At 37.3% G+C, this 24,605-nt stretch overlaps 1 protein-coding gene across 1 annotated transcript; it reads left to right on the forward strand.

The window, feature by feature from the left end:
- Positions 1-2,242: 2,242 nt before the first annotated feature.
- Positions 2,243-24,416, forward strand: cpsf1 (cleavage and polyadenylation specific factor 1). The gene is made up of 38 exons (XM_081377604.1): positions 2,243-2,417; positions 2,725-2,902; positions 4,571-4,598; positions 4,691-4,824; positions 4,915-4,995; positions 5,088-5,239; positions 5,811-5,957; positions 6,310-6,449; positions 7,652-7,762; positions 7,848-7,941; positions 8,040-8,127; positions 8,254-8,385; positions 9,164-9,215; positions 9,302-9,393; positions 9,544-9,618; positions 11,018-11,098; positions 12,275-12,367; positions 12,478-12,591; positions 13,027-13,168; positions 13,263-13,441; positions 14,325-14,464; positions 14,551-14,737; positions 15,414-15,620; positions 15,708-15,797; positions 15,889-16,032; positions 16,499-16,651; positions 16,867-16,983; positions 17,771-17,861; positions 17,947-18,031; positions 18,636-18,777; positions 20,765-20,917; positions 21,010-21,186; positions 21,979-22,045; positions 22,130-22,177; positions 22,275-22,430; positions 22,591-22,720; positions 23,157-23,295; positions 24,113-24,416. Exons 2-38 carry the CDS (start codon positions 2,759-2,761, stop codon positions 24,158-24,160), a joined length of 4,353 nt encoding a protein of 1,450 aa, XP_081233730.1. The 5' UTR covers positions 2,243-2,417; positions 2,725-2,758; the 3' UTR covers positions 24,161-24,416.
- Positions 24,417-24,605: the final 189 nt, after the last annotated feature.

Genomic DNA, 24,605 nt, shown 5'->3' on the forward strand with positions numbered 1-24,605 from the left:
GTATTGGTCCATTTTCAAAGTGCCAGCAACTTTGTAGATCCTTCCAACATCTTCTGCAGACATGCGTCCCCAATACCATTGTTTCCCTGTTGTGTTTAATGGCACCATGCATGCATTATTTGGTATTAACTGGTATTTTGGTTATGAACTGCACTGAATGATTCACTTTCTGCTGCTGTTCTAGGAAAACAATTATTCAAATTAGTTCACTTCATATTACACTTGTTTTAATTGTCAGGATGAGTCATGGATCTTTCAACTTTTAGTTTGCACACTTTTTTATTTACACAGATTAAAGGGGAAGAGGGATGAAGATCTTCATTAGGAGGAGTTGTAGTTGCGGTTGTGTTTGTTGATCCACAAGTGCTTCAGTTTTTGATTGTTCATGTATCGTTCAAGCAGCAACTCTTTTTCTCTTCACTCCCTCTCCTTGATTATTTTCTTCTCCCTTTTCTTGTCCTTCTCCTCCACCCAGGTGAACAGAACAAATGGCACTTTTTTTTGCTCTTTTTCTGGACGTTCACATTGTGCTGGGTCTCATTCTTGGGACCGTCAGTAGAGGATTCACAGACGAGCTTCATCGTGAGCTCATCGACCTGAGAGGCATCATCCGAATGGACTTGTATGGCCGTGGAGTCTCCCATTTCACTGGGTTCACCTTCCTTTTCCTTAAATTCCTGGACCTCCTCCACTTCGTCCGCCCATGCTTCCTCCTGCACCTCGCTGTCCTTCTCCAACCAAGAAAACATCTTTCTCAGTTTCACTTCAGCCTCTGGCTTTTGGGATCGTTCAGACTTGAGTAAGTAAATGTTCCGGATGCTCTTCCCTGTGTACTCCACATACTCGCTCTCCTCCTCCTCTATGTCCACCAGGCTGAGTTGTGAAGGTGACTCAAACGGGGAAGTGAACGGCTCAGGCTTCCGGGCTGGGAGGACGTCTCAGAGCAAAGAATTCATCATGTGCAGGAGTGGGGCTTGGAGGAAGTCGTTTGGGATGACGCACTTGGAATGAAGAGTGTCGGGGGGAAACAACTTCATCGGGACATGGAGGAACCGCCAACAGTTTAGGAGGATCCAGTTGAAGCGGAGAACATGGCAGGGATAACACATCCTCAGGTGCTGGAGCTGGTTTCTGAGGATGCACGGGAGGTTTAGTCACTGGCGGTAGGGGTTTGAAGCGAGCGGCTGGTAGAGCGAGGTTGTAGCCATTGGTTGTTTTCCCTCTATTGGCTTTAGAAAGGAACATCTGACTGTAGTAGGCAGAGGTTTGACCTCCACAAGAAGTGGCATTGGCTCTGTGATCTTCCGTTCTTTACGTTTCTCTAGTTTCCCTAAGCTCACTTCCTCCCTCCATTAACTTTTCCAGACTGTGTGGACTACCTTGTGGCGTCTCCTCCTGCACTTTCTGTCATTGGCAGTGGTGTCGAAGGCCTCACACTCACACTCACGCTAATTCTTGCGCTGCACACTGCTGTGCTCTCAGCGGCTGAAATCGAGTTAGCCTATACTTTTATTATAGTTAAGCATAACTCGCATGCTGACGCAACTTTTACAGTAGCATGGTAGGATAAATGTTTTTTTATTTATTTTTATCTTTGTATTAGTATTAGCTTATATACTTCTGCTGTAGGATAAATGTTGTTTTATTTTTATTATTAGTATTAGCTTATATACTTCCACCTGCTGGCTGCTCGTGTAGTTTGAAGATTCGCGGCGCTAGCACTGCAAAGGAAACTCCGCCTACCCCTTCACCTCCGCCAAATGCTTCCGCCAAAAAAAACTTTTTATATAATATTTTTGTTGTATTATTACTGTTAGTGGCAATGGTGTATAAGTGTATTGTTATTTATTATAATATTTATAATAATAATAATAATTATTATTATTTAAATTTATCAGAGAGGGGCAAAATACATTTTTTAGTGCAATAATGCCCCCAATTTTTGTGTATTTTGTGCTACTCCATAATGATGTTCTAGTTGAGGTCATTTGTAGCGTAGATAGGGCCCCAACATAAACTCAAGCCCAGGGGCCCCTCAGCCCTGTCCTGATTGTATTTATTTGGGCTATTGCTTGTAATTTGTTCAGTTATTCTTATTTTATTACTGACTGTTTACTTGACTTTATATTTATTAAAATACTACCGGTAATAATACTCTATTTATCGATAAATTCAAAGTAGGGTGAATAAAAATGCGCATTATTCCCTATGATTATTCCTCGTAGTGGCAGGAACTCATGTTGCGCACATTGCGCACGTCGGACACATTTCAGCGCAGCACTGCTGGCGCGAGTGTTTCTGGGATGTGTAATGAATAAAAAGTGCTGTCCACTGTGCTGAGTTTGGTGTTTAATATTTATATTCATGAGACCCAATGGTCAAAGGGCTCATTTGAAAATTTGCAAAATAATTCGCAGGTATGTTAGAGTTTATTTTGCGTATCTACAAATTGTTTATTATGATCAAATAAAGCTAGCTAGCATGTTAGCAGGACATGTTTGAGATTCAAATAATGTTAATGAAACGTTAAAATATGCGTAGAAATCATTAAGTCGATCAAATAAATCAGAGAGTGTGTATATTTAGCGCATTATCGGTTGTGTGTTAGTGTTAGAGAATATAAAGCCCCACTGTACAGCTTCAGCAACACAGCAACAGAGTCAGATATGAAGCAAACATCATCAGTATGAAACTGTAGTCTTCACACTGTGTTTGGTTCGTAAGGTGCTGCTGACTCTGAGAGGAGCTGCTCTTCATCATGTATGCAGTTTACCGTCAGGCTCATCCGCCCACTGCTGTGGAGTTTGCCGTGTACTGCAACTTCATTTCCAGCCAGGAGAAAAACCTGGTGGTGGCAGGGACATCTCAGCTGTATGTCTACAGGATCATTTATGATGTGGAGGTGAGGGTGGAGAGTGTTTTATGTCACTGTTTAAGTAAAGCTGTCAAATGAAATGTATCCGTACATATTTAGACACAGCAACTGTCATTTAAGAAAGTGGATAAGTGAGGCCAGTTCACATAGGTGTCCTATCAGAGGAGTGGTACACACACACACACACACACATATATATATATATATATATGATCATTTTTATCAAGTTCAGTAATTTCACTTAAATGTCAATTAATAGGTCTTTTTTTATTGACATTTAAGTGAAATTACTGAACCTAAATATATGAACTTGATAAAAATGATCATTCTAGAAGAAAATTTCAGATGGCACTTAGAGGCTTTTGCATCTGAACTCTTTATATATACAATACCAGTCAAAAGTTTGGAAACATTACTATTTTTAATGTTTTTGAAAGAAGTCTCTTATGCTCATCAAGCCTGCAGTTAAAAAAAAAAAAAAAAAAAAGTAATATTATGAAATATTATTACAATTTAAAATAATGGTTCTCTTTTTTAATATACTTTAAAATGTAATTTATTTTTGTGATGCAAAGCTGAATTTTCATCAGCAAGTACTCCAGTCTTTGGTGTCTTATGATCCTTCAGAAATCATTCTAATATGATGATTTGATACTCAGTTATTATCAATGATGGAAACATTTGAGCTGTTTAATATATTTTTTTGGAATACTTTTTTCAGGATTCATTGATGAGTAAAACGTTAACAGCATTTATTCATAAAAACAGCATTTATTCAAAATAAAAACATTTCTAACAATATAAATCGTTACCATCACCTTTTATCAATTTAACGCATCCTTGTTGAATTAAAGTACTAATTTCTTAAAAAAAAAAATAGTTATTGTTCCCAAACTTTTGAACGGTAGTGTATATTGTTACAAAAGATTTCTATTCTAAATAAATACAGTTCTTTTTAACTTTTTATTCATCAAATAATCCTGAAAAAAGTATCTCAGGTTATAAAAAAAATATTAAGCAGCACAACTGTTTCCAACATTGATCATAAATCAGCATATTAGAATGATTTCTGAAGGATCATAAGACACCAAAGACTGGAGTACGTGCTGATGAAAATTCAGCTTTGCATCACAAAAATAAATTACATTTTAAAGTATATTAAAAAAGAGAACCTTTATTTTAAATTGTAATAATATTTCATAATATTACTGTTTTTTTTTTTTTTACTGCAGGCTTGATGAGCATAAGAGACTTCTTTCAAAAACATTAAAAATAGTAATGTTTCCAAACTTTTGACTGGTACTGTATATATATATAGCTGTACTGTATATATATATATATAATTCGTTACATTTATATATTGCTTTTCTGGCTGCTCAAAGCGCTTTACATATGGAAGGGGGAATCTCCTCAATGACCACCAAATATATAGCCTTATTGTAATATTTCACAATAATACAATTTTTTGCTGTATTTATGACAAAATAAATGTAGCCTTGGTGAGCATATGAGACTTCTTTCAAAAACATTTTAAAAAATCGCAATTATTACGAGTATTTGTTTTTATCATTTTAAACCTGAAGTGTGAGTTTGAATTTACTGTAAAATTAATGCCACTTTGTTTGGTTTTCTTTGATTTTAAAATATATGAGTCATTACTGTAAATATTAATCATTTGTTCTAATTTCATTCTAGAGCACTTCCAAATCAGAAAAGCCATCAGGTAGGTCTTTTAATTTTATTATCCATAATCAAGTATTCTGTAGATTAAGATTTGATTATTATTATTATTATGTTCAATAATAAACCTTGTAGATGGCAAGAGCCGTAAAGAGAAACTGGAGCAGGTGGCGTGTTTCTCTCTCTTTGGAAATGTGATGTCCATGGCCAGTGTTCAGCTCGCGGCCACCAACAGAGACGCCTTGCTTCTGAGCTTCAAAGATGCCAAGGTACGTTTGACTACATCAAAGCTACTTCCTGCAAAAAAGAGTTTAAATAATAAGTCAATCTAATGTTTGCATGTTTTTTTCCCCTTTCAGCTCTCAATTGTGGAGTATGATCCAGGCACACATGACCTCAAGACTTTGTCACTGCACTATTTTGAGGAACCAGAGTTGAGAGTGTGTATTGCGTTCATGAGCATGTGTTGAACTGCTGTTCTGCGAAGATGTGTGTTTTGATTGATCTGTGGTGTATCTCTGGATCACTTTAGGAAGGGTTTGTTCAGAATGTGCACATTCCAATGGTGCGAGTGGACCCAGAAAACCGCTGCGCTGTCATGCTGGTGTACGGCACCTGCCTGGTGGTTCTGCCCTTCAGGAGGGACACGCTGACCGATGATCAAGAGGGGATTGTGGGAGAGGGGTACAAACAAATATTTTCTAAATTATTACACTACCGTTCAAAAATGTGCGATTTATGTTATTGTATGAAGTTGCAGTTATTTGATCAAAAATACAGTAAAACAGTAATATTGTGAAACATTATAACAATTCCAAATAACCGGTTTCTATTTTAATATATTATTAAAATGTAATTTTATTCCTGTGATGGCAAAGCTGAATTTTCAGCATCATTACTCCAGTCTTCAGTGTCACATGATCCTACAGAAATCATTCTAATATGCTGATTTGCTGCTAAAGAAACATTTATTTTTTATTATCAATGTTAAAAACAGTTGAGCTGCTTAATAATTTTGTGGAAAACCTGTTTTTTTTCAGGATTCTTTGATGAATAGAAAGTTCAAAAGAACTGCATTTATTTGAATTAGAAAACTTTTGTGACATTATAAATGTCTTCACTGTCACTTTTGGTCAATTTAATGCTTTAAAAAAAAAAAAAAGACTGAAAGAACAGTAGTGTATCAGACTTTATTAATATGAAACTAGTCATTTTTTGCAACATGATTTCAATGATAATGTTTCTCTTCTTTCAGGCAGAAATCGAGTTTTCTACCCAGTTACATAATTGATGTTCGTGAACTGGATGAGAAGCTCCTAAACATCATCGATATGAAGTTTCTCCATGGTTACTACGAGCCCACACTTCTTATTCTGTTTGAGCCCAATCAGACGTGGCCGGGGTATGACTGTTTAGCCTGCTTATCAACACTTCATTACATATACATTTCCTGTCTCAATCATATGCCATGACGCACTTAGACCTGGTTTCACAGACAGGGCTTTGATTAAGCCAGGATAAGGCCTTAGTTCAATTAGGGCATTTAAGTAGGTTTTACAAACATGCCTTAGAATTACTGGTGTGCATCTTGAGACAAAAGAATGACACAGTGCAAGTTGCTGTCATTTAAAACAGCTCAAACATGCATTTCAGTCAGGGACTAGGCTTAAGCCTTGTCTGTGAAATCCAGGGGTATGAGTTTTATTGAGGCACCTCTCCACATGCTGATAAACAGATGTGTTTGTTGTGGCTAGGCGTGTAGCAGTTCGCCAGGACACGTGCAGTATCGTGGCAATCTCTCTAAACATCATGCAGAAGGTTCATCCAGTCATCTGGTCGCTGAGTAACCTGCCCTTCGACTGCACTCAGGTCATGGCTGTTCCCAAACCCATCGGTAAAATGTCTTCCATACTCGCCTCTACCTGCAAGAGCTTCATGTAGACATTGATTCTCAACCTTTTTGACTCCCCCACAGTGTCCCTGCGGGTCTTTAAAAAAAATCTTAAATTCAGTTGTATCAAATTTAAAGCAATAAAAAGTCTTAAATATCTTCAATATAAATGGTTTAAGAAAAGTCTTCTCATTTCAAGAGGTCTTAAATTTGGCAACAGAAAACAGGAATTGAGATATGGTTTAATGTGATTATTAACTTTCAAAAGGTGATGATTTAATTGTTTTTGTCTAAACCTGTATTATTTGAACTGTAAAGTGTACAGTTCGTCCTTTTTACAGTTATTTTGGGAAGTTACAGTTATTTGCACCCCTTGTTTTTGTTAATTAATAATAAAATCATTAGAATAATTCTTTTTAAGGATTCTAGGAGTTTTAGGACTCTACCAGTCGTCCTTTATTTACTGGATTGTTTTACAAAAATTTGAAACTTAATTTCCTAAACTAATTAGTCAGATGTTTATTCATTATAAGATTTTATTAATTGACCTGACTTTTATGGGTCTAGAAATCACACTTTTTAAATTAGCCTTCCTCATATATCCAAGTTTTCCACGACTGTTGGGATTCTGGTTCTTCAAAAGAACACAAACAGTTGTTGATGGGGTGAATTTAAATGAGACCCATCTTGAAATATTTTACATTTTGTCGTATTTTAATTCGTTGTAAGTCATCTTGAGGACTCATTGGAAGTTTGCTGAGGCCCTAGTGGACCCCGGACCCCTGGTTGAGAACCACTGTATTATGGTGACAGTTTGTATTTTATAGAGATTGGGAACAGTTTCCTTACACTTAATGAATACATTTTACTATATCATATCAGAAAAATAATATTTACAGTTCTTCGTGTGTTATGTTGACATTTTTGAGTCTTATTTTAACTTAAGCCTGTATTTCAACTATATGAATTTGAACCAATATTATCTCTAAATGCATTAGTATGATTAATATAATTTAAACATTTAAATGTGACAGCAGGAACATGAAGACCTTCTGATTCAAATGGTCCTGCTTAAATGCTTGAAATTTTGTTTATAAATTAGGAAGGAAAATGAAGGAACAGCAAGTCAGTGTCCAGTATACATGAAAACTCCAGCATCCAACCCGTGAAGCTCTTTGCATGATAATATTTTGTTTTTTCTTCAGGTGGAGTTGTGGTGTTCGCTGTGAATTCCTTGTTGTATCTAAACCAGAGTGTTCCTCCGTTTGGAGTGTCACTCAACAGTCAGACCAATGGCACCACAGCTTTCCCCTTGAGTAAGTGCTTCTGGGACTTTTTCATTAAGTCTTTATGATTACTACCCTAATTGATGAGTTTTATTCGATCTGTTTTGCTCTTTAGAGCCACAGGAGGAAGTGAAGATCACACTGGATTGTTCTCAAGCATCCTTCATTACCTCCGATAAAATGGTTATCTCACTAAAAGGAGGAGAAATGTGAGATCTTGTGTATTTATGACCATAAAACTGGATTGGTTTAAACTGGTCATTTGATTTTGAGTGTTTCTTGGCTGAGTGTCTTTTCGTGTGTGCAGTTACGTGTTGACGCTCATCACAGATGGCATGAGGAGTGTGCGGGCGTTCCACTTCGATAAGGCTGCTGCCAGTGTCCTGACCACCTGCGTGAGTGTTTCGCTGTGTCAAAACCACTTAAAACATACTTCACAGTCATAGAAATCATCAGACTTCAATCCTCTGTGCTTGCTCACAGAGGCAACTCACAAGCTCCTTCCATCTCTCTCCTCTCAGATGATGACAATGGAGGCCGGTTATCTGTTCTTAGGCTCTCGTCTGGGCAACTCACTGCTGCTCAGGTACACAGAGAAAATTCAGGAAACACTTATAGAAGAGGGCAAAGAGAATGAGGATAAAGAGAAACAGGTGTGTGTGATCCCTTGTGAAGAAAACATCCATTTAGCATACTTTTAAAAGAGTTTTTAATACGGAAATGACATACTTTTATAGAATATACTTCAGTGTAAACTAAATTACACTTAATTGCATGTTCATTGTTAATTGAACTAGATTTGACAGGTCATCTGATGTTATTTGCAAATGAAAATGTATTCTAAAATATGTAAATTCATAATTACTTCTATTGTCTTTTTGAAATGTACTGGAAAGCAGTTATGGGAAACTAAAATGTACTTTATTATCATGAATTGTATTAATATATTTGTAATTACACATTTGTAATGATAATGTTGCAATTTACTACATTTAAAGGCTATTAACTTTTTATTGAATTTTACACTACAGTTAAAATTATAATCAAGCTCTTTACATGTTCTTTAGTATGTTAGTCAACATATCGAAATAAGTGTACTTTAAAGCATGACAAAAGATTAGGACAATGATTTAAAATGTACCTTAAAACAAAACTTTTAATTTTACATTATTCAAAAGTGCACTTTGTAAAAGTGTACTTAAGTGTCATTATGAAATTTAATTCTCTTTAAGTACACTTGTGGCGTTTTATTTCATTAATATCTACAATAAAATAAGATTTAGCCACTCTTTTTCTAATGCTGAGATCCAGCCAAATGATAGTTTTGTCATTCACAATACATTTTCATGAAATGTCCCCTTTAAACATAAAATCTTTTGTAAAAAGAAATCTGAAGCTTATTCCCTTATATTAAATGCCTCCATCTTCCAGGAAGAGCCTCCAAATAAAAAGAAGCGTGTGGATTCCACAACTAACTGGGCAGGTAGTGTAATTAATCGCAGTGTTTTACATGAACAGATATTTGTGTTAGTGTGTTTTGGATATATGTGTGTGAGTTGCCGTGTTCAGGTAAGGCGAATCTACCTGATGAGCTTGATGAAATTGAGGTGTACGGGAGTGAGGCTCAGTCAGGCACTCAGTTGGCTACATACTCATTTGAGGTGAGGTCCTATCTAATCTGATCTCTATAACACATTTCATTTACAATATTAGGGACTGTGAATACAACCTATGTACATTTCAAATGTTGTTGCCTGTACGAAACGATGTATTGAACTTGATTTGACGGGCCATCTGATGCTTATGTCCAGGTTTGTGACAGCATACTAAACATTGGACCCTGTGCCAGCGCCTCCATGGGAGAACCGGCCTTCCTGTCTGAAGAGGTACCATTATTTTCTCTGTAGAGTACTTCAGTGAGGATGTATTTTTGTAAGCTAACCTTCGTAAGTTCGCATCACCCTGATTCCCTTGACAAAAACCCAGTAGGATTTTTCCATTGTTTGGATTATTGCAGAAAAGAAGCTCTGTGACCAAAAGAGTTTATGATAATCATCATGATAATCAACACATTTATGGATTTTGAAGCCTAAATTCAATCACCAGAAGTAAAAAGCTGAATGTAGGTGAAAATTACCGATACTAAACGAACCATACCATGGTTGCATGACTTCAACGTCACCATTAAAGGATTAGTCACCCAAAAATTAAAGTTCTGTCATTAATTACTCACCCTCATGTCGTTCCAAACCCGTAAGACTTCCGTTTATCTTCGGAACACAAATGCAGATATTTTTGATGAAATCTGAGAGCTTTCTGTCCCTCCATTGACAGCTACACAACTGAAAATGTGATGCTTCAAAAAGTTCATAAATAGATCATAAAACTAATCCAAATGAATTGAGCGGTTTAGTTTTCTGAAGAGACACAATCTGTTTTTTCTAGCAAGATCTGGCAACACAAATGACTCAAAGCTCATACCACTTTCCCTGTGGTTTTCTTGTACCACACACATACAGATGAGAGACACATCTCATGTTTAAATATGATATTAACAACTAGTTGTTAATAATAATTCCGTACAAACTGAATTTTTGTAAAGGCGGTTGTCACTACCTGCATTTTCAGGAGTTCATTTGGTTGTAGAATGCGTTTTTCACTCCCATAAAATACTGAACTGTGTGTGGTCAGAATGGGTCAGTGGAATGTGGTCAGTTCAACACTAAAAGGTCAACTGACAACCGAATTTAACTGCAGTATGTACGTGGCATTTTAGTCTTTATTTAAAAACTTTTTCCCCCGAAAGTTTGAGTTAGAATTGCAAGAGTGCGATTATAAACCCATTGTGGCTGTGAAAGTGGACTAGGGACTAGATGAGTTTCAGCATGTAGAAGTTAAATGTCCCCGACAACCTCTGTACTCCCATTTAGACACTTGTTAGAAACCCTAAAAGTAAAAAATCACAAGTAGGTATTACTGGTGTATTTTTTGTTGTAGTATAAAACAAGAAAATACCTTCAGCTAGTTAATCACAGACCCTATTTCAGGCAACTAATAACTAATTAAAAAAAAATGATTGACTTCAGGATGATGGAGCCTCATTTCTTGATTTTGGCACTCTGTTGCAGTTGAGATCAGTGAGGTATTTAATACGGAACCCTGAGACACAGCATGAAAAGTGAGACAGATTTAGTCTCAAACATTATTAGTTCCATTTAACGGTTGAGTTGGGGAAAAATATTGGTTTTCTGATTAATTGTGATACAATGTCAATTCTTCCATCAGTTTCAAACTAACCCAGAGCCGGATCTGGAGGTGGTGGTGTGCTCAGGATATGGCAAGAATGGAGCTCTTTCTGTACTGCAGGTATGGTTATTAATGCAGACACTGCCCCCTGTGTACTCCTGGTCCTGTAAACATGGATGGCAATTGCATGTGCTGCATGTTTGAAGCAGAAATGCACAGCACTCGGTCCTGCGGCGGTGAGGCTCGTCTGCCGCAGGTTTGTGCGGGTGCTACAGTGACGTCTGGGCTTTACCAGGGCTGCCTCAGAGATGGTTGGAGAGGCCTTTAAAACACCCGAGATACAGCAGAGGCACACTGCTGATGCACTGCTCATGCATTTCACACAGGATGCATGAAACTAGTGTTATTTGTCAAGTGTTAAATGCAAATGCGTTCATTATGAGGCCCCATTTACACCTGGTATTAACATGCATCTCAGGTGTTTTGATCTCAAATGTGTCTTAAAAATGACTTTGACAAAGAAATATAAGATAGTTTTGATCTCCTACATAATTCCCATAATTCTATTTATGTTTTATAGTTTTAATAATTTTACTCTTAATCTAAAATGTGGAAAACGGTAATAAAGAATGAAAAGGTGTGTCCCTTCCTTCAAAATCTGATGGCAAGTCTCAGGAGATGCATATGAAACTCATATGAAGACCAGATTTGAATGGTGATCAAGTTTTTTTTATTTTGTTTATATGTCTATGTGATGTTTTTAATATGCTTAAAGACAAACCATTTGAAATTCAAAAGTCATTTGCTGAGTATTTCTTAATATTAACCCGGAGTGATCCAGTGATATTTTGACCTTGTCTCTCTGTCTTTCTACAGTCTTTCTTCAAATCTCCCTCTTGCTCACTCTCTCTCCTCCATCATAAGTGTATACGCCCCCTTCTGATGATTGGCTAAAATTGTGTGTTGTGGTGCTCGGTCCAATCCACTTTCAACAGCGTTTCTCAGAAATCGCTTACTGCACCTTTAATAATACATTTCTCAGAAACAAGGCTTCTTATCTTATGCCATTTTGCATTTCAATTAAATGTCTCTTGATTTAAGAGTGTTTATATATTCGTTCTCTGCAAAACCACAGAAATACGGAGTAAAAAAAAGCACTTTTTGCAGTGTTGGCATTATAGGCCTCGCATACTGTATTTGTTGACAATATATTGGCCACTGGCAATTGAAAAGTACATGTGTCAACCATTCTTACTTTATTATATTAAACTTGTGATATATTTTGCTGGTTTATAGAAAAGCATAAGACCGCAGGTGGTCACGACGTTTGAACTTCCTGGATGCCATGACATGTGGACAGTCATATACTGTGAGGAGAAACCTGAAAAGGTGATTTGTTGCAGCCACCTTTCGCTTTTCTTATGTCTTCTATTTGATAAATCAGTAATAGTAGTCTTGTTAAGCTGCTTTACTTTAACTGCTTTGCTATATGTCTGCAGTCTCCAGCTGAGGGCGATAGTGAGGGTCCTGAGGAGGAGAAGCACGAGCCCACAGTGGAGGATGACAAGAACAAACACGGCTTCCTCATCCTCAGTAGAGAAGACTCTACTATGGTATTCACAGGCTATACTCTGTATAACATACTACCGTATTACTTTTACTGTGTTGACTGTATGCAGTATATATTTTGCACATCCACTGTATGGGCATAGAATATTGCGCAGTGCAGTATTGTAATCCACAATACAATGCACTTGACTTGACCTTCCATTTAATGTACTGCCATCTGCCACAATTTTTAACCTCTTATTAACTCATTTTTTTTATTAGACTGCTGAATTATTTGCAATCTATTATATAGTCAATAGTAAGCGGTATGCTAGTATGTCATATTCCCATCACTACTATCTCATATGAGCTTCATGCTCATTGCATACTTTTCAACCAATCATAACGCTTGCAGTCACTTGCCCATGAAATCTCGCTGTAATATTGCTAATGTGACCTCAGCTTTACAGTGTTTCATTGCTCTTGCTGTGTGTGTTCAGATCCTGCAGACTGGTCAGGAGATTATGGAGCTGGACACTAGTGGTTTCGCCACACAGGGTCCCACTGTGTATGCGGGCAACATCGGAGACAATAAATACATCATCCAGGTGTCTCCTATGGGCATCAGACTGCTAGAGGGAGGTAAGTGAGCACATCATCAGTGTGTTTTTTTTAACTATGACCATATGATGGATGACCTGTATTTCATCTGGTCTCTGTTTCTTCTTGCACTCAGTGACACAGCTCCACTTTATACCTGTGGACCTGGGCTCTCCCATAGTGCACTGCTCTGTGGCCGATCCTTACGTGGTCATCATGACAGCAGAGGGAGTGGTCACCATGTTTGTGTTGAAGAGTGACTCGTACATGGGGAAGAGCCACCGCCTGGCACTGCAGAAACCACAAATCCACACGGTCAGTCCATGCAGATATCTCAGCGTTCAAAAGTTTGGGGTCACTAAGATTTTTTTAAATACTTTTGAAAGAAGTCTCTAATGCTCACCAAAGTTGCATTTATTTGATCAAATACAGTTAAAAAAATAAATATTGTCAAGTATTATTACAATTAAAAATAAATTCTGTCTTTCTATTTAAATATATTTTATAATGTCATGACAAATCTGAATTTTCAGCATCATTACTCCAGTCTTCAGTGTGACATGATCCTTCAAAAATCATTCTAATAAGATGATTTGCTGCTCAATAAACAATTTGTGTTATTATCAGTGTCAAACAGTAGTGCTGCTTAATATTTTTGTGAAAACTGATCATTTTGTTCAGGATTCTTTTAATGAATAGGAAGTAAAAAAACAACAACATTTATTTGAAATAGAATTTCTTGTTTCTTTATAATTTTCTTTACCATCACTTTTGATCAAATTAATGCATATTTTCTGAATAAAAGTATTAATTATTTTAAAAAATCGTGCTGACCCCAAACTTGTGAACAGTAGTGTATTTTATGCTGAACTCATGAAATTTTTCTGAAAAACTGTATTTTACCTCTAAATCTAAAGCAAATAAAGAAAATAATTCCTATGTTTAGGACCGACGTTTTTTTTTTACACATTTTCTTTCTTTTCTTTTTTTTTCTTGCTTTTATTTGGTTCAAATAGTAACAAATGGTAACATAGTATAAATAATATATATATGCATATACAAGTTATTTTTTTTGTAATTGCCATTAATCTCATTAGATTCTCTTTACTGAAATACAGAAATGTACTGAAATACATTAAATGTTGAATGTTTACCTTTTAAAGTGTTCTCAATATGACAAATTCTAATTTTTTCTCAGCAATCACGGGTTATTACATTATGTGCATACCGTGACGCCAGTGGCATGTTTACCACTGAGAACAAGGCCAACTTCCTGGCCAAAGAGGAAGCTCCCATCAGAACCCAATCAGAAACAGAGACCATTATCCAGGAATTCAGGTATCCACACACTCACTTTTTTAAAATGCTATTTTTCCAGTCTTTTGGCTATAATTATTCAGTTTCTTTCCCTCATGTTGTGCCAGTAATGCGTTGGATGATGAGGAGGAGATGCTGTATGGGGAGTCGCACCCTCTGACCAGCCCTAGTAAAGAAGAGTCCAGCCGCGGCTCTGCAGCAGGGAACTCGACTCAGACAGGAAGAGAGGGCGGCGGGAGCAGACTAGAGCCATCACACTGGTGCCTGCTGGTCAGAGAGAACGGAGTCATGGAGGTGACGAACATTCTCACTGATTTACAGAGATTTCCTTGAAAGAGATGGATGGATTTAAGTTGGATTTGTGGTGAAAAAAAAATCTTTTGTAATTATTAAAAAATTAAGTAGAAGAGGCTGTAGATGGTTCGCACTCTGAAAAACTAGACAAAGTCTTTAGCAAAAAGAATCAGTTGTTTTAATAGAGCAAGAGCAGACGTTTCAGCCATCCAGCTATTCTCAATGCTCATTTTTACTAAAGACTTTGTCTAGTTTTTCAGAGTGCGAACCATCTACAGTCTCTAATACATTTTATTGGTTTTCACGCACCTGGACTTACAACTAGCCTTTCTGAGCGCAACAATATTTCCTTGTCTTCATTAAAAAATTAAGTAAAATAAGTTAAAAAATATATATATATTAAATATTATTTTTTACTTTTTTTATATTTTATTATTTCATATTAAATTTTAAAATGTCCCTTTTTATGACTCTAAAATCCATATAATTTACCCAAAAATACAAAGATGAAAAGTTTATCTTCCTTTATGGTTGCTTAGTATGATACATCAATGACACTAAATTAGTGATTAGAGGCTGTTTCATGGTATAAGCTTTCATATCACATGTAAAACATAAAATTAGTGTTTTGTTCTTATTATGTGTTGTTAAGATTCTTTTGTCGTTTCTTAATCAGATCTACCAGATTCCCGACTGGCGCTTGGTTTTCCTGGTGAAAAATTTCCCTGTTGGTCAACGTGTTTTGGTTGACAGCTCTGCTAGCCAATCGGCTACTCAAGGGGAGCTCAAAAAGGAGGAAGTGACGAGGCAGGGAGACATTCCATTGGTCAAAGAAGTTTCTCTTGTGTCATTAGGCTACAACCACAGCCGTCCTTACTTGCTGGTAAGTTTATCACAGAAACCTGCTCTTCTGGATGAGATGAAGTTTACAGTTTTAATTTGACTGAATTTGTCAATCAAATCTTAACAGGCACATGTTGATCAAGAGCTTCTGATATATGAGGCCTTTCCATACGACCAGCAGCAAGCTCAGAGCAACCTGAAAGTGCGCTTTAAGAAGGTACAAGCCAACACTAAATACTCTTCTCTGGACATTTACTCTAATGATGCTTGAACGATGAAGAGTGGTGGCTTTGTTTTCTTCCTGTCAGATGCCTCATAACATTAACTTCAGAGAGAAGAAGTCCAAAATTAGAAAGGACAAGAAGCCTGAGGGTCAGGGAGAGGAGACTTTGGTGGTCAAGGGTCGTGTGGCCAGATTCAGATACTTCCAGGACATCTCAGGATACGCAGGGGTACGTCTGTCTGTGACTTGGTTTAAAAACTGTATATCGGTGCCTTTACTTTGTGTTAAATTCTAAATGTATATAAGGTAATAAAGTTTATTTTTGTATTCTTTTCATACTATTATAGTATTTATACATTTTTTTTTATCAGTTTTTTTTTTTTTACATTTCTTTTAGTTTTAATCAATTCTTGTTTCAGTTTTAGTTTAGTTTAGTAAACTGTTTCAGTTTTCAGTTTAGTGTTTCAGTTTGAGTTCTTAGTACTTTAGTACTTAGTTGCCAAGGCAAAATATCTAATATTTATATATTTTTATTTTATTTCAGCTTAATTCAATTACCCAAAATTATTTTCAATAGTTTTTAACAACAAAACTGCTGGCAAGTTATCAGAGCTGGCATACAATACACTGGCACCGATTTGAACAGTTTAAATTTGTAAAATAAGCACTACATATAGGTTGGCGCTATTTTTCAGGTGTTTATCTGCGGGCCGTCTCCTCACTGGATGTTGGTGACCTCTCGTGGGGCAATGCGGCTCCACCCCATGACAATAGATGGCGCTATCGAGTCCTTCTCTCCCTTTCACAATATCAACTGCCCCAAAGGATTCCTCTACTTCAACAAACAGGTACAAACAAGTTCTAAAACGTACATTAGCGTTTAGTATTGGATGTTAAATGACTTAAATGACTGTGCTATTATATTAAATAATATAAAGTGTGTTATATAAATAATGTTTAATATTATATTAAAAGTGTTATTCACTCTCCAATGTATCAGGATATCTTGGGAAGATGATCTTGACAGGTTAAATGTGTAACTGAAGTGCATTTGCCTCTTTAGGGCGAGCTGAGGATTAGTGTGTTACCCACTTACCTCTCATACGATGCTCCCTGGCCTGTCCGCAAGATTCCACTCAGGTGTACTGTCCATTATGTGTCGTACCACATGGAATCCAAGGTAATACAAAAGCTGTGGGATGTAGATAAGGAGTTCATTGAATGTAGTCATAATTTAGCATAATTTTTAAACTTTTAACTTTAAATGATCTATGACCCGTAAAGGGACAGTTCACCCACAAATCAAAATTCTGTCATGTGTACTAACTCTCATGTTTTTTCCAAACCTGTTTGACTTTCTTTCTTCGCTGGAACATAAAACAAAATATTTTGAAGAATGTTGGTAACCAAACACTTTTGGTGACCATTGACTTCCGTTGTATTGGCAAAAATACATCAGAAGTCAATAGGAACAGAAACCATTTGGTTACCAACATTCTTCAAAATATCTTCTTTTGTGTTCCGCTGAAAATAGAAAGGCACAGTCACATTTATCGCTGCTCTGCGAAATTTTTGCCATGCGAAATCCAGTAATTTCAACAAAATTCGCATTAGGGTGAAAAAGTTAGCATATTTCATTTGTGTTCCAGTTAGTCGCACAAAAAAGGCTGTGTTGACCAACAGAAGCTGCTTTGTTTGAAAGTTATTTCTGTGTGGCCGGTGCTTCATGCATTGCTCCTTTATTGGCAATGGACAGTGACTGCAAAATTTCGCTATTGTGACTGCATCTTTAGAGTTAGGCTGGCTGTTATTGCTGCTGTACCTTTAAGATTTCATATGTAAATGAGATCTGTTATGATTGACAAAGCTCTTTGCATAAATAACAATAGTATTCAGCATTAAATGAGTGTTGCTATGTAAATGCGTGCAGTCATGCGTTCATACGTGGTCCATTGTGTGTGTTTAAGGTGTATGCTGTGTGCAGCAGTGTTAAAGATCAGTGCACTCGTATTCCCAGAATGACTGGAGAGGAGAAGGAGTTTGAGACCATTGAAAGAGGTGTGACACTTTGTTTGGATGAGTACATGGAGAAAGTGAATGTGTCTGATTTGATGGGGTCTTAATAGTTTAATTGTTCTCTCAGATGACCGGTACATCCACCCTCAGCAGGACAAATTCTCCATTCAGCTCATCTCTCCGGTCAGCTGGGAGGCCATCCCAAACACGCGGTGAGAACCACCTTCATGTTTCACTTAAAGGGATTGTTCACCAAAAAATAAAAATTCTGTCAGCATTTACTCACCCTCATGTCATTCCAAAATCATAAGAGTTTTGTTCATCTTCGAAACACAAATGGAGATATTTTTAATGAAACCTGAGAGATTTCTGTCCCTTCATTGAAAGTCCAGGTAAACACAACTTTCAAGCTTCAAAAAGTTCATAAAAATCATAAAAGTAATCCATATGAATAGTGGTTTCATTCAAGTCTTCTAAAGAGACACGATCACGTTATATGATGAACAACAGATTTAATTTAGGCTTTTATTCACATTTAAACATTGATCAACACATAAAGCGCACATCAATATGGTAAAGGAAGCTCAAACCTCATTGGTTTTCATATGTCAAGCAAGTACAATTGAGCTTCAGTTTACTTTATTTGATGTTTCTTTATGATGCATAAAGTTTTGTTTGCATTAACTTTTATTAGAGGGACAGAAAAGTTAAGCGAATGTCTTATTAGGCTGGAATGACGTGAGGGTGAGTAAATGATGAATATCACGAAAAATAAACCGAACAGTCTGTATGATATTGTTGAACTGTCTTCGTCAGCATTGACCTGGAGGAGTGGGAGCATGTGACGTGCATGAAGACAGTGGCTCTGAAGAGTCAGGAGACCGTATCAGGGCTGAAGGGATACGTGGCCGTGGGCACGTGCCTCCTGCAGGGAGAGGAGGTCACCTGTAGGGGCAGAGTGAGTCTTCACTTACATACATCTGTAAACACTCCTGACAGGTGCAGTAAGTAGTAGTGCATTAAAGGGATAGTTCACCCAAAAATGTAAATTAGCCCATGATTTCCTCACCCTCAAGTCATCCTAGGTGTATATGGCATTCTTCTTTCAGACGAATACAATCTGAGTTACATTAAAAAATGTCATGGCTCTTCCAGGCTTTATAATGGCAGTGAATGGCCTTTTCTGTTTTGAAGTCCATAAAAGTGCAACATATAAGTGCATCATAAAAGTGCTCCACACTGCTCTGGGGGGTTAATAAAGGCCTTCTGAAGCGAAGCAATGAGTTTGTGTAAGAAAAATATTCATATTTAAAACTTTAGAAAGTGAAATAACTAACTTCCGGCAAAACGAACATACGGATTCCACTTAAGCCTAAAGCGCAACTTATGCGTAATGCGACATACTGCTGATATTTACACTACGCCATGACGCACTACGCTACTTCTGACGTCGTAAGTTCATCGCTTCGCCTCAGAAGGCCTTTATTAACCCCTCGGGGCCGTGTGGAGCGCTTTTATGATGGACAGATGCACTTTTATGGACTTCAAAACAGAAAAGGCCATTCACTTCCATAATAAAGCTTGGAAGAGCCATGACATTTTTTAATTTAACTCTGATTGTATTCGTCTGAAAGAAGAATGTCATATACACCTAGGATGACTTGAGCATGAGTAAATCATGGGCTAATTTTAATTTGTGGGTGAACTATCCCTTTAATGAAATGGAAGTACATTTATATATATATATATATATATATATATATATATATATATATATAAGAGAGAGAGAGAGAGAGAGAGAGAGAGAGAGAGAGAGAGAGAGAGAGAGAGAGAGAGAGAGAGAGAGAGAGAGAGAGAGAGAGAGAGAGAGAGAGAGAGAGAGAGAGAGAGAGAGAGAGAGAGAGAGAGAGAGAGAGAGAGAGAGAGAGAGAGAGAGAGAGAGAGAGAGAGAGAGAGAGAGAGAGAGAGAGAGAGAGAGAGAGAGAGAGAGAGAGAGAGAGAGAGAGAGAGAGAGAGAGAGAGAGACAGACAGACAGACAGACAGACAGACAGACAGACAGACAGACAGACAGACAGACAGACAGACAGACAGACAGACAGACAGACAGACAGACAGACAGACAGACAGACAGACAGACAGACAGACAGACAGACAGACAGACAGACAGACAGACAGACAGACAGACAGACAGACAGACAGACAGACAGACAGACAGACAGACAGACAGACAGACAGACAGACAGACAGACAGACAGACAGACAGACAGACAGACAGACAGACAGACAGACAGACAGACAGACAGACAGACAGACAGACAGACAGACAGACAGACAGACAGACAGACAGACAGACAGACAGAAATATTGCTTGTCATGTGATCTCAAAATTGGGAAAAATAAAATATGTATAATATTTACAATATAATAATAAATTGCAACGGCTGTGATTTAATTCCATAAATATTTGCGATGCCTGTTTCAGAGTGAAGTGTAGTACTGCGTTCATTTATACACAAGCAGTAAATGCTGCTCCACACAAACTCGTGCAACTGTGAACGCGACATGAGCCAATCACCTTTCCATAATTGTAATGAGAAACGCTTATAAACAAAAGAGAAATCTGTGCTTTAAACAGCTTAAAAGTTAAAACAGCCCGAAATCTTAATATTGTAATTTTTCAATTCTTTTTTTTACTGTACTGAAAAATACTTTATTTTACAGTGCAATGTTGCTACCGTAATATTTCTTATTTTGTTTAATATTTAGTAATTATTATTTATTATTATATTATTTACTATGATATATAATTATAAAATTGTGCAGCCCTGCAAACAAGCACAGCAAACGTAGAGTTTTTCACCCCCAGAAGATTTTATCAGAAAAAATACTGCTTCTGTAAATCCGTTTCATCAAACTTCTGATCTGGGTTCATTCCGTCTGACAGATCCTGATTGTGGATGTGATTGAGGTCGTGCCAGAGCCCGGTCAGCCCCTCACCAAGAATAAGTTTAAAGTGCTGTATGAGAAGGAGCAGAAGGGACCTGTTACAGCTCTCTGTCACTGCAGTGGATACCTGGTGTCTGCCATCGGACAGAAGGTACCACACACGATCACGTGCTGCATCACATAAAATAGAATGCCATTTCTGTTCATTCTGTATGATGGAGTTGTGTGTGTGTGTGTGTGCAGATCTTCTTATGGAGCCTGAGGGATAATGACCTGACTGGCATGGCCTTCATCGACACGCAGCTCTACATCCATCAGATGCACAGCATCAAGAACTTCATCCTCGCTGCTGATGTCATGAAGAGCGTCTCTCTGCTGCGCTACCAGGAAGAGAGCAAGACGCTCTCGCTCGTCAGCAGGGTAACCTGTCATGAGTTTGCTGTCAAATATCAGTCAATTCCTTTTTTGATTTAGTTGGATTTAAAGGGATAGTTCACCCAAGAATGAACATGCTGTCATTTACTGGTTCCAAACACATACGTTTCTTTTGTGGAATACAAAGTGAATTTAACAGAATGTTCACGCTGTTACTTTTCATACAATCAAAATGAATGAGTATGAAAGCAGTCAAATAAAATAGCACTGTAAATTTGATCATAAAAGTCCAGAAATACACTTTAGCATACTTTAAAAAAAGAGTACTCATTACGGAAATAATATACTTAAAAAGAATATACTTAATTGTGACCGTCAGACACTTGTTTGCATGTTATTTACAACATAATGAAAATGTATTATAGTTTACATTTAGATTTTAATAGTTAGATTAACTTTACAATGCTTTTTACCTACATTTATATGCAATTTCAAAATTATTTCTATTGTCTATGGTTAAAGTATACTGCCGAATGTACTGACAGTTACTTAACTAACACTAAAATATACTTTAATGTTATTTCTATTGAAACTTGTCATTTATTTAAATATATATTTAGAAAGGCCATCATTTTATCATTGAAAATATGGGAATTTCATTATGTTATCTGTAAGTCAGTTTTTTTAAATGCACTTTTAAGATTTGAAGTACACTACAAGTGCACATTCAGTCCAGTTAAGCACACTTCTTATAAGGGTCCTCACTTGAGGAACCAGCCAGACAGAGTCAATGTGTACAGGTATGATTGTTCCATGTTTCTTTTTGTTTCATCACAGGATGCAAAGCCCCTGGAAGTTTATAGCATTGAATTTATGGTGGACAATAACCAGCTTGGCTTTCTAGGTAAGTGACTTACCATCTTCTGCTGTTTTATGCTTAAACACTCTTGTAAACGCCACTCATTTGATTTCTTAAACCCTTTCTTAGTTTCAGACAGAGACAAAAACCTGTTGGTCTACATGTACCTGCCTGAAGGTGAGTCATTTATTTGATCCTTTCTGCAATACTTTTAGACTCTGCTCTTTCCCAGTGTCCCACATCAAACGCATGTCCTTCATTGTACCATCTTTAGCCAAAGAGAGTTTCGGGGGGATGCGTTTGCTGCGACGAGCAGACTTTAACGTGGGCGCTCACGTGAACGCCTTATGGAGGATGCCATGCCGCGGAACTCTGGACACGGCCAGCAAAAAAGCGCTCACCTGGGATAACAAACACATCACCTGGTTCGGTGGGTCTCTTCACCCGCTTCTCTTGAGGCTTTTGAACACCTTCGCACCCTAGCAACCAACATTCATGAAACATGATCACTGAGCCATCATTATTTTAGAATTCCCAAACTAGTTAAACCAGTTCATTAGAAACCTAACTGTGATTCTGTGTCTGTGCAGCTACGTTGGACGGTGGCGTCGGGATGCTTCTGCCAATGCAGGAGAAGACGTACCGCAGACTGCTGATGTTGCAGAACGCCCTCACCACCATGCTGCCACATCATGCTGGGCTCAACCCAAAGGCCTTCAGGTACTGATTCTTCTCATTAGTTCTGCTGACGTCCTGAGAGACGCGAATCAGCGAAACCCCACAACGTTCCAGCTTATCATCACATTACACCACTTCTTGGGATTCAACGCTTTTGACCAATGAATTTCCATCAACTTTTTAGGAATTGCTTTTAGATTTTGGGGTAGAATTGCATTAGGGAATTTGTATTTGGAACAGATTTAAACAGTTAATATTAATTAATACTTAACATTTTACAAATGAGACCCTAAATGGACCAGACGTGCGAGCAAATTTTACTCTACGTGAGCATTTCATAAAAAGCCAATAAATATTTTAGGGTTGAGCATAACTAAAAAAAGTTATATTCAGTAAAAGACATTTCCAGGCCACATTTGACATATTTTAGTGCACTTCTTTGTACCCTCTCAGCATTTCCCACTGTGTATTACTGCAGGATGCTGCACTACGATCGGCGGACGTTGCAGAACGCTGTGAAGAACATTCTGGACGGAGAGCTGCTGAATAAGTACCTGTACCTCAGCACCATGGAGCGAAGCGAACTGGCCAAGAAGATCGGCACAACGTCAGACATTGTGAGTGCTGAACTCCAAGACACTCACTGTCACACTTTACCTCAGTGAGCAGTGAATGATACACCAGTGCAGGGCAGAGGAGACGACAATTATAAACAAGTGATGGAAATATATTGAATGATCATTTTATATAATTAAGCACTACTTGGAATTGTGCTGGAACCTAGCGCCTTCTTTTTTTAATATTCAAAAAAACAAGAACTTGATATAAATGAACCCGTGCTTCTGATAAATGCAGCTTTTTTTTCCTCCTCTGGGAATGAAAATAGTTCCTAAAGAAGCCAAAGCACTCAGCTGAATCATGAAGTGCAAGGTTCATTCTTGCCTATTTCTTGGGGAAGAGCTTGCTAATGATTCTGGAAATTCAGTAAAATAAATGCAATTCTCACTATTAGAAATGCATATAGTATGCATCAAATTTTGTTCTTATATTGAATTATAATGTTTAGTAATTTTTATGTCCCCCCCCCCACCTCACCTCACCTCACCTTACCTTTTTATTATTTTTTAAATGACTATATAGTTTCTATTTATCATTTTATTTTATTTAACGCGTTTAAAGTAAAAAAAAAATAAAAAACGTTTGTTAACCATAACCCTCAAACTTGAAAATTCAAGTATTAAAATGATCTGTTTCTATATTTGCAGTAATTCCGGTTGCATATGAAAGGCAGCATCACTGAATGCCACTCGGCCAATCAATTGAGAGAACTAGACCCGTTGTTGAATGTTCGGATACTACAGTGATGACAGCAATAATCTCCACATGCTTCCTTCCTTCCTGTTCATGAGCTTTTCTGCTCTCTCTCTGTTTCAGATCTTGGATGATCTTCTGGAGATTGACAGAGTAACTGCTCACTTCTGAAGAGCTTCTGCTCTCACTCTCAATGTATTTCGTCACCTGAAGATTCCCTTTCTGCCCGCTGTTTTATATTTCAGTGTTTTGATAGAAAATCAGAAAACTAAAATTTGTCATACTGTTGTTGTTTTTTGAGTGAAAGAAGGAAATGCAGTAAGTGCTATTGTATTTCATAGAATATTTTGTAAGTAAAAACCAAAAGAAAATGAACATACTTTGCATCTTGACATTCAGATCAGACAAACATGCTGATACTCCAGTGCTTTCAGTGTCCTTATTCTTCCCTACAGACACGGGTCATTCTCTGTCTGAAGATAGTTTGACCACTAGAAGGATATAAATAAGAAGCAGATTTCTCTTAGACTTCCCTTGTCAAAAACACTATAAACTGCCAAAAGAACAATATAATCCATAAACCATGTAATTTGCATGGCAGTGTTCATAAGGGAAG

Source organism: Scardinius erythrophthalmus (assembly GCF_964197995.2).
Source record: "Scardinius erythrophthalmus genome assembly, chromosome: 10".
Classification (NCBI taxonomy): Eukaryota; Metazoa; Chordata; class Actinopteri; order Cypriniformes; family Leuciscidae; genus Scardinius; species Scardinius erythrophthalmus.

Coding starts and splice junctions, on each gene's coding strand:
- cpsf1 (XM_081377604.1), top strand. CDS start 2,759: ATGTATGCAGTTTACCGTCAGGCTCATCCGCCCACTGCTGTGGAGTTT. Junction 6,450..7,651: donor GGCTGTTCCCAAACCCATCG/GTAAAATGTCTT, acceptor TTTTTTCTTCAG/GTGGAGTTGTGGTGTTCGCT. Junction 18,032..18,635: donor GAGGCCATCCCAAACACGCG/GTGAGAACCACC, acceptor TGTCTTCGTCAG/CATTGACCTGGAGGAGTGGG.